This window comes from Podarcis liolepis, assembly GCF_965112155.1.
Source record: "Podarcis liolepis genome assembly, chromosome: 8".
NCBI lineage: Eukaryota > Metazoa > Chordata > Lepidosauria > Squamata > Lacertidae > Podarcis > Podarcis liolepis.
The window spans coordinates 90254921-90264943 of NC_139560.1; the positions used below are offsets into that span (position 1 = coordinate 90254921).

General features: G+C 55.4%; 1 protein-coding gene across 1 annotated transcript; it reads left to right on the forward strand.

Annotated features, from left to right (window-relative positions):
• Positions 1-449: 449 nt before the first annotated feature.
• On the forward strand, positions 450-7680 carry LOC310713864 (disks large homolog 1-like; the record flags this gene model as incomplete). Its single annotated transcript, XM_083518430.1, has 4 exons — positions 450-487; positions 1454-1630; positions 2924-2993; positions 7144-7680. The coding sequence occupies 4 exons, from the start codon at positions 450-452 to the stop codon at positions 7486-7488; spliced, it is 630 nt and encodes a 209-aa protein (XP_083374556.1). The 3' UTR covers positions 7489-7680.
• Positions 7681-10023: the final 2343 nt, after the last annotated feature.

Genomic DNA, 10023 nt, shown 5'->3' on the forward strand with positions numbered 1-10023 from the left:
CCCCCGCTACGCTCTGGTGGGGAAGCTAGCCCTGATTTCCAGCTGCCGCTTGGAGACTCCCCACTGGCCCCCCTTGCCCTGCCTCTGGGGGCCCCCTTCTGGGAATCCTCTGATTCGCTGGAGAGACTCATGGAATCTCTCTGATCACTGGCATACCCTCCTGAGCTCCCCTCAGATTGTTCCCCTTCACTCTCCATCTCCTCCTTCCCCTGTGGCTCAGCCCCTGAGCCCATGACAGTTAGGGTTAGGGTTAGGGTTAGGGTTAGGGTTAGGGTTAGGGTTAGGGTTAGGGTTAGGGTTAGGGTTAGGGTTGGGGTTGGGGTTGGGGTAGGGGTTGGGGTTGGGGTTGGGGTTGGGGTTAGGGTTAGGGTTAGGGTTAGGGTTAGGGTAGAGCTTAGGTGTGGCATTCTAAGTAATTTATTAAGCAATATATACAGAGCAAAGCAATCATGGCGTCCTCACATATCTTCTCCAAGAGAGAGAGAAAGTAAGTAAGTACAAAAGTACACTTTCCAAGCCTGGAAAATAAACACAGACATGTGATGTAACAACCACATAACCAGCAACGGGAGACTGAAAATGCTGACATCCGGAACATCAGAAGAGCCTGCAGAATCTGGCCCATCTAGTCCAGCAGCCTCTTCTCCGAGTGGCTGAAGGGCTGCCTTGACTGCTGGCTCCTTTGTTTGGTCTACTGGGTCTTGAGTGTCCTTCCCTCCATGGGTGAAAGTCTCCAGGCAAGGACAGGAGGCTCAAGTCAGATCTTTGGGGACAGGCCTATTTGTCCTGCTGGTGCTGGTAGGGTGCAAATGAAACCCTGTGCTTCATGTCCATAAGACTGAGCTTCTGATCAGCAAGAGGAGGACTAGACCATGTTAATTCATAATGATGCCTTGACAAATTTCTCTGAAACTCCTTGGGCTTTTGAATAAATGGTTTCTTCTCTCTTGGGTTTTCCATCTTTGCAGCTGTCAATAGACTTAAAAGTAGCAATGTCAAACCACAACAAGGTCTCATCACTAAGGTGGAATAGCCAGATCTGTCTTTTGCAGCAATAACAAAGGGTCCTGAGCAAATGTATCATGGCATAAGCTGCCACAGACTAGAGTTCTGTCTGGTCTATGAGCACTGATGCTGCAGTGAGTGTGTTGGTCTAGGAGGAGCACTTGAGTGCATTAGGAGGAGAATTGTAAGTCATTTCCTGGGCGACTGCTGGACCCCTTCTGACAGAGCAGAGAGAGAGCCAGGAGCACAAGGGGGCTCAGCGCTAGAGACCTTGTGCCTGGGGAGAGGAAGCTGCTTGCTCACACACAGCCGGCATCAAGGCAGAGCTGCTGGAGGAGAAGACTGGGCTCCTCTTCTGCCACCGCCCAGTTTGACTGCAAGGCAGTTCCAAGGGAGGCATGTGATGACAGCTTGCCAGTGGGGCCTTTGCTTCCCCTTGTGCCTCCAGAGCCCTCTTTGACTACGACAAGACCAAAGACAGTGGCCTCCCAAGCCAGGGACTGAATTTCCGATTTGGCGACATCCTCCATGTCATCAACGCTTCTGATGATGAGTGGTGGCAGGCACGGCCGGTGATGCCAGATGGCGAGAGGGACGAGGTTGGCGTCATCCCCAGCAAGCGCAGGTAGCTCGCTCTCTCCTGCTGGGGTTTTCCTCTCTTCCTGGGCCACAGCCTTCAACAAGAGGGAGTGTTGAGAAGACCCAAGACCCAAGACCCTCCCCCTTCCTGTCCACAGTCTCACAGAGCCTTGCTGGATGTCGAAGGCGGTGCCTGGCAGTATCTTTTGTACCTCCATGAATCAGAAGGAAGGGGTTGTGGTCAGCGGGCTTTTTGAGACACGGCAACTTCTCCGTCGTGAATCTTGGAAGACAGCACACCTCCCTGGGCAACTTGTTGCCTCTGCCCCCCCTAAGGAGTCACCACCACACTCCTCTTCCTCCTCTGGGGAGTAGCAGGAATTGTTCTTCACTGCAACTCCCATAGCTACCTTGTCAGGCCCCTATAATCAAACAGTTCTACCTACAGTTGACAAATATGACATAAGATGTCAAGAAACCATTTCCTGTGATTCTGGCCTTGAAGACTCTTAATTTCTGTCCTATGCATCCAAACCAAATTCCCTATTGCAGACATGTTTAAGTGTTTTAAAATGCTTCCCAGGTGTAGCACAGAGATGCGCCCCCTCCCATCTCCACATTCTGGTGGCTGCATAATTCGGCAGTTGGGCTTGTGCCCCTGATATCTTGCAGTGTTCCTGCCAGCAAGAGGGCATGTTTGGTTTGCTCCAAGGACCACCACAGTAACTCACATGGGCCTCCAGCAGCCAAAATACTCACTCTAGGTTAGTGTGCATTAGGGCCAAGTGGGTCTTAGCCTTTAACATAAAGGTTTAAAACAAAACAAAACTGGCATTTTCCTCCCCTCTCACTGTCCTGAGCAAAGCTCTCCTCTAAAGCTGCAGTGTGCGCTGGGAAGAAACCTCCACCGCCCCCTGGCAGGAAGAGCAGAGGTCCCCAGGAGCACCGCTGCTTGGTTGGAACTGGCCGTGTTGCTTGACTCCAGCAGCCAGCCTATACTGGTCTGGTGTCTGAGGCTGCCATTCCTGGCGCTTGCCACCAAGGCCTTCCTGTCCCTGATGAGGCTTGGAGAAGACAACAAAGGTTGCAGGAATGATTCCCTGCTGCAGCCACCTTTTGCAGGTGGCTTGCCCCCTCCAGCAGCCATTCAGTTCTGCTATCCAAAGAAGGCAATCGACTCCAGGCCCCTTTGCCCTGACACTCAGGCTGAAGCCGGCCAGTGCCTCCCGTGGCCTCCCTCCAAGGCCCATGTGTTTTCCAGATTGCCCCCACACCAGCTTCTGCCAGGATTTGGCGCAGGTGCTGCAGGTGCACTAATCTTCTTGTGCTTTTCTGGCAGGGTTGAGAAGAAGGAACGAGCTCGTTTAAAGACAGTGAAATTCAACTCTAAAGCAAGAGGTGACAAAGGGGTGAGTTTGGACTCTTTACACTGTTGCTGCTTTAAACTCTGTCATAATGAAAGCCTTGCATGCTCACTTCACCTACAGGCGGCGGGGGGGGGGTGACTGGCCAAGAAAGCGATTCAGCGCCCTGTGAGTCTGGCATCTCCTAGGTGGAGACAGGACTAGAGAAATCCAGGGTAGAGCAGGAGAGGCCTCTCGGGGGCTGGCAGTGGGGACAAGGGAACCACTAGGACCTGCTTCTGAAGGCGGGGGTGTTGCCTTTGGCCCCCGCTTGCAGGCCTCCTGTCAGGGTACAGGACTGGCTACTGGGGAACAAGAGAATAAGGGACTTGGTCAGGATTCCTGGTCTGTTCCTCTCTGGAAAATCCTCCTTTAAAAACAGCTTTAGAATCAGGACAGTCTGGTCACCCAGGGGCCACCCAAGAAAACTCAAGTCAAAAGACTTTTGGAGTGAAAGCACCTGAGATGGATGGATGGATGGATGGTCCATGGAATGTTGTGCACTTGGCTGTTTTGTTTCCTTTGTGGGACCACCTGGCTTCTGTCCCTTGAAGGGGTATCATGAGGAAAGGTGAGGGCTGTGGCTTCCTGGCTCCCTCCTTGACGCCCCTGGGTGCCCAGAGACAGCCTTGAAGGTACGTAATCACAGGCTTGTGGGCAGCTGGAAGGCAGCAGGGAAGGGGACAGCAGAGTCAGGAGAGGGTGGAGCAGGCCAGCCGACCAGAGAGGAAGAGCAGCTGAGGGGAGGAGACTCGGTGGACCATCAGCCATGTTTATCTTTTCACAAAGTTGTGTGAAATACCATAATCTTAAGGATAGAACAGATTGTTACAGTAGACTCCAAATTAACACACCAGCAACATTATTTTTAAAAAAATATTTCCGTGACTTGTGCTAACAGACATCTGTTACAGGTGCCCCCATGAAATGTATGCACTGAACACTTTTGTGTGAAAAGGAACTGTTGGGAATGCACTGGGATGGGTTTAAGCAGACTGGTGCTGGAACGGGGCTGGTCCCAGGCTGGGCTGTGTGTGCAGGAGGGCAGGGAAGCTGCAGGATGTGGGGCTGGAGCCGAGGGGTCTCCCTGGTCTCCTTTCCAGAGCCACATTTCAGCCCTTGTGCCTGGGGAAGCCTCAGGCCCTGGGCGGGGCGGGGGGGGTGCCCTAACCCTATGGCAAGAAAGAGCAGAACACATTTAGTCACCTGGTGCAGCCAGATCCCGCTTTGTGCAAATGGGCCTTTGGGGCAGCTCACAGAGTTTGGGTGTTGCATTTGTTTCCGTGCAGCCTGCACACACAGCCCTGGTCCCGTGCCGTTTTGAAAAGTGGTTGTGTTGGAGTTACAGCCTTGTATGTTGACTGTTGCCAAGTTTGCACACGGCTCCCATGTCCTAACACTGCACCAGACCCATGCATGAGCCCCTGAGTGGAAACCAAACTACGCTTGCCATTGAGAGAGAACTGCCCGTCTTGTCTGTCTTCCCTCCTCTTAACATGGCCCTCTTGAGAGGGTGGCCTTCCTCTGGACCTGCCAGTTCTCTTTCTCTCTCTCTCTCCTCCCCTTTCCTCCTCTTTGTTGGTACCTTCCTGGGAACTCTGTGCATGCTTGCTGTTGGCAGGGGCTACCGTATTTTTCGCCCCATAAGACGCACTTTTCCCCCTCCAAAAATGAAGGGGAAATCGGGGTGCGTCTTATGGGGCGAATGCCTGCAAGCCTCGCGCGCCCGGCAGGAGGTCCCGCCGGGTGCGCAAGGCTTGGGGCGGCAGCGGACTGCTTGCGCGCACCTAGAAGCTTGGGGCGTGCTGAGCTCAGCGTGCCCCAAGCTTCTGTATGCCGGCAAGCAGTCCGCTGCCGCCCCAAGCCTCCCACACCCGGCAGGAGGTCCCGCCGGGTGCGCAAGGCTTGGGGCGGCAGCGGACTGCTTGCCGGCATGCAGAAGCTTGGGGCGCGCTGAGCTCAGCACACCCCAAGCTCCTGGTGTAGCGCAGCGCACCTGGGGGGGAAATAAAATTTTTTCCCTTTATTTCCCCCCCTAAAATCTAGGTGCGTCTTATGGGCCGGTGCGTCTTATGGGGCGAAAAATACGGTACTTTGCCTCGGGAATGTGGCAGCCTGGTCTTAATTCTAGCACCTAACATGGCAAAGCAGAAGGAGGCAAAATTGATGGTGTTGAAAACTGAAGCTGCTGTGCTTGTTCCCCCCTCCATCTCTTCTTCTTTCAAGCAGTCCTGCCAAGGACCCCCCCACCCCACTCCCCTTTTATGCCAGGCATCAGCCACTGACCTGCTTGTCCTTTTGCCTGGGCAAAATCAGCTTATGCCGCGTTGAGCACCCGGCGTAAGAGGAGAATGTCGAGTGGCCTGTGGGTTTTTTTCTGCTTCCTTTTCTAACCCATTTGTACTAATGATGCAATTCTGCAAAGAGGCTGTGAGAGCTTAACAAAGTTAATACACTCTTAGTACTAAAAACAAGACTCTCCTGCCTGTAAGAGCCTTAAAAACACATGGCTGATATTTTCTGCAAATCAAAACATAATTACTTCTAACCATGTTTTGTTTTTTTGCTATTGGAGCCGACTTCTAGCCACTCAGCATGCAGTAGGTGAGGCTGTTGCTCTCCAGACTCTGCAGAACAGGAAATGGCTGTTGTCTGGGAGACAGGAGAGCCCCAATGTGTCCCTCTTAGCCAGAAGGAGCCTTGCAGCACCGTGATCTCCCAGAGGTAGAGGCTTGGGCAGCTCCTACCAGGGAGGTGAATTTGCGTGGGGAGCTGCGCCCTGGGCCTTCCAGTCCAAACGGTTTAAAAACAGAGCAGGCAAAGGCGCACGCTGTTCATGGTGTGCTCTGCTTGACTAAACTGAGCTCCTGCAGCAGTTTGCTGGCATTGCAGAGGGTTGGACTAGATGACCCTTGGGGTCCCTTCCAACTTGACAGTTCCATGATTCTCTCGGTGTTGGGGAGAGGGCTTGGCTGGCTTTGAGGCTGAGCAGCTTCTTCCCAAGGGGGGCTCCAGTGGAAGAACCCCGAGTTTCAGCTGGGCTCTTCTGCCCTGCCCATTCCTCTGCTGCCACCAGGGACAGGCAGCAGGTGGCTGCAGCAGGAAGAGGAGATCAGACGCGGCCAGGCAGGTCCCACGGCATTTGGGTCTGTTGGACTTCAGTGGCAGCTAAGAGACCATGCTGGCTTGAGCTGCCAGCGGTTGGGATCCAGATGGCCGGGCTGCTTCTGACATCCTCTTTGTGCTGTAGCCCCTGAGGGTCCCTGGTCCCTCTGGATATTTATGCATTGTGTGGGGTCAGGTAGCTGAGGGGGGGGGTCTCAGTGACCCCTTGTGGTGCTTGGATTATGAGCCACGTGGATGTTCCCTCCAGGCACTGCTCTCCGGCTCAGAGATCACGACTCAGGCTGCCTTGTGCCTCTGGCTGTGGCTTCATCTGACCTTGAAAATGCCCAGGAATCCTTCCTGAGAAGATGAAGGAGGCTACATTGACTCCCTTTTATTTGTCTCCGTTGCCTAGACTGCCTTTCAGCCAGAGTTTCAGAGAGTACAGGGGGAAGAGCACACCAGGCGGCCTTATGCCCAGTCAGACCAGTGGTCCACCCAGCTCAGTCTTGTCTGCACTGACTGACAGAGGATCTCCAGGGTACTAGGCAGGGATCCTTTTCCCGCCCTGCCTGGAAATCCTGGGGGTAGCACCTGGGCTCTTCTGGATTCAGAGCAGATGCTCTACTGCGGAGAGGAGAGCCGCCCCACAACTTGCTCTGCAAGAGGTCCCTGTAGCTGCTTCCTGCTTCTTCCTAAGGAGCAGTTGAAGGGGGGCTGTTTCCCACTCCTGCCAGCAGCATCCGGCGGCCTGCCTGGGCTGGTGCCTGGGCTGGTGTGGGGAGCCTGCAGAGACAGAGCCCCTCCCCGCAGCCAGTGCTTCCTCAGAATGGAGCCGGCCGCTTGCTCTCCAGGCCCTTCTCCCTCCGTGCCCCAGCCCTGGCTCCTGCCGCCTCCCCTCCTAAGGAAGGGCTGTGGATCCAGCCAGCCTCAAACTGCTGCATGTTGTGGTCCTAGAAGTCGGCCTCTGCCAAGCTGCTGGACTGGGCCCCTGTGACACACTGGACATTCGACCTCCTTTGTTTTGCCCCTCCTTCCTTCTCTTCTTCAGCAGTCATTCAATGACAAGCGTAAAAAGAACCTCTTTTCCCGAAAATTTCCCTTCTACAAGAACAAGGAGCAGAGTGAGCAAGAAACCAGTGATGTGGACCGTGAGTATGTGGGTGGGGGCAGGGCAAGCGCCAGCTGCGGATGTGCCGGGGGGCCTGCCTTGCATGCCAGACGTGGCCTTGCCTTGAAGGGGTCCCAAGAGCTGCCACAGGGGCAGAGATGCCGCCATCCTCAGGGAGGGGCTGGCCCAGCTCTCCTTCCGCAGCTGATTTGGGGGGGGGGGCAGCAAGTTCTGTTGGCTGCAGCTAAAAGGCAGGCGGCCTCTGGCTTTCAGAGGTGGGCTTGAGGGACAGGAGGTTTAAGTGCTGCCCTTAAAGGGGTTTCTGGCTGAGCTTTGGGCACCCCCCTGGACCCCTGTGGACGCTCTTGGGACCACCTTGCCGTAGCCCCTCATTGATATGCTACTGACGGTTATTTTCTTTGTGATTGTCTCTTTATTGCTTGCCCTCTGGGAACTTCTCTGCAGGAGATCCCTGAAGACATGTGTCAGGGGTTTAGGAGCAGAAGCACGGGCAAGGGAGGAAACAGAGAGCGAAGGGGAGGAGGCAGAAGAAAAGATGAGTGACGACGACGACCCGAGATCTCCTAGTCTTTCCAGTGAATCAGAGGATTCACAGAAAGGAGCACCAGTGGCGAGGGCAAGGGGGGAGTCTAGGGGGGCACCCCAGGAAGACAGAGCCAGAGAGGACTCAGGGGGGAGCAGCTGGAAATCGGGACCAGCGTCACCGCCAGGAAGCAGGGAAGAGGAAGGGAGCCAGGGGGGAAGCGCTGGCAGCTCACCACAGGAGGGAGGACATGAGTCAGGAGTGGCCACACCTCCACAGGAGGGAGGACATGAGTCGGGGATGGCCACACCTCCATCGGGGAGCGAAGAAACGGTTGAGAGGAAAGTGGAAGGTTGGGCGCGCGCGCCAAGTTCAAATGCAGAGGAAGGCGGCGCAGTAAGCAGCCCCGAAAGAGAGCCAGGTCCTAAAGCCCGGCGCAAGGAGGCAGGAGGGTCTGGGTCAGCGTCAGAAGAATCCCGGAAGGAAGAAGCCCCGGGGGGTAGAGGGACCCAGAGGAGGACAGTCAGGAGGAAAAGGTGGAGCAAGGCTAGGATATTAAGTTGGTGCACACAGGGCGGAGACTCAGACGGAGCTTCGCCGACCTAGCTACTAGGCGTAGAGTTGCGCGCAGCAGCGTGAGAATGGAAACTGTAATTCAATAAAGACTTTTACTTAATGACCGCTGGCTAGCGTGATCCTCTGTGAGCTAGGATCTTCAAGCAGCTCTGACAGTAAGCTCCGTCTGACTTGTGGGCATCTACAGCCTCGAGGAGGGGAGAGACACAGGTGCCTACTAGCAAGCTCACGAACGGCAGACGACATGACGGCTGAGCAGCAGATAGAGGAACTCAGAAACGCGGTGGCACAACTGAACGCCGAGGCTCTAGCATCCAGGAAGAGGGAGGAGGAAGCAGCCGCAGCCTGCAGGGATCTCCAGGTCAGGTTAGACGTGCTGACAAAGCAGACACCCCGGCAGGAGGGCATTGGGTTGGCGAGACGGACAGGCGGGCTGGTCTCTCACTTCGATGGGAACTTGCAACAGTATCCCAACTTTAGAGCCGACGTACTGTGCGCACTGCAACTGCTGCATAAAGACTTTAGAGATGAACAAGAGAGAGTGGGGTTCATCATGTCCCATCTGCATGGGGATGCGAGAGCATGGCTACGCAATTTATGGAGAGATAAGGATCCGGCGCTACAGAATGCAGATGCCTTTATTAAAGCAATGGATGGGTGTTTTTTATCAAGTATTGACGTGGATCTTGCACGGAAGGAGGTGCATGGGCTGAGACAAGGGAGGGCCAGCGTCAGGCAGTACCATGCCCGCTTTTTCGCCTTGGTCAGTGCCCTGGAATGGGACAGAGATTCGGCTCCTGTAAGAGACCTCTTTTGGGAGGGGCTGCATAACTCGATTAAAGATGAGATCGCCAGGGGGGAGAGACCCCGAACCACCCAGGAGGTCGTTCAGAGGGCACTGGCAGTGGGGGTGAGGCTGGAAGGACGTCCGTGGAACAGGGACGAAGGGCGTGGAGGGCGCGAACCAGCCGGGGGCCCCTCCTTCTTTCCCAGGGAAGCAGCGCGGGCGCAATCCACGCCTCCGCCAGGAGGAGGAGCCGAACCTATGGAGGTGGGAGGTGCAAGGGCTCAGTCAGCAACCAGAGCCCTAGCACCAGCAGCAGTGAAAGCGAAGCCTCCTAGAGGGAACAGGAAGTGTTACGTCTGTGAGGAGCCAGGGCATATGGCGAAAGAGTGTCCCCAGAGGCCCCACAAGCTCACTGCAGCCTCAGCAATGGTGACTGCAGCAACACAGCAAGGAGGACCACAGCAGGGAAACGAGGCTGTCTGGCTGGAGGAAGAGGCACTGGGGCCCAGCCAGACGTGTTAGTGACGCAGTCCCCAGCGATTTTACAGCCCGTGAACCCCCTCCCGCCCAAACCAGTAGTGAGGCTCACAGCGTCTCTCCAACTGCCCAATGGAATCACCATGGACGTGCCAATCACCATTGACTCAGGCAGCAATGCGGACTTTATAGGGCAGGACTTTGTCGACAGGCACGCTGTGCAGTTGCTGCCGGCCACACTGCCCCTGCAGGTTGTCACGGTGGATGGCAGGGAGCTGCTCGGGGGGCAAGTGGTGAAGCAGACGCCACCAATGGTGATGCGACTTGGGAATCACAGAGAAATCATCAGCTTCAACGTCACTCGACTATCTGACACGCCCATTGTATTGGGCATGAGTTGGCTGGACAAGCACAGCCCAGCGATGGCTTGGTACCA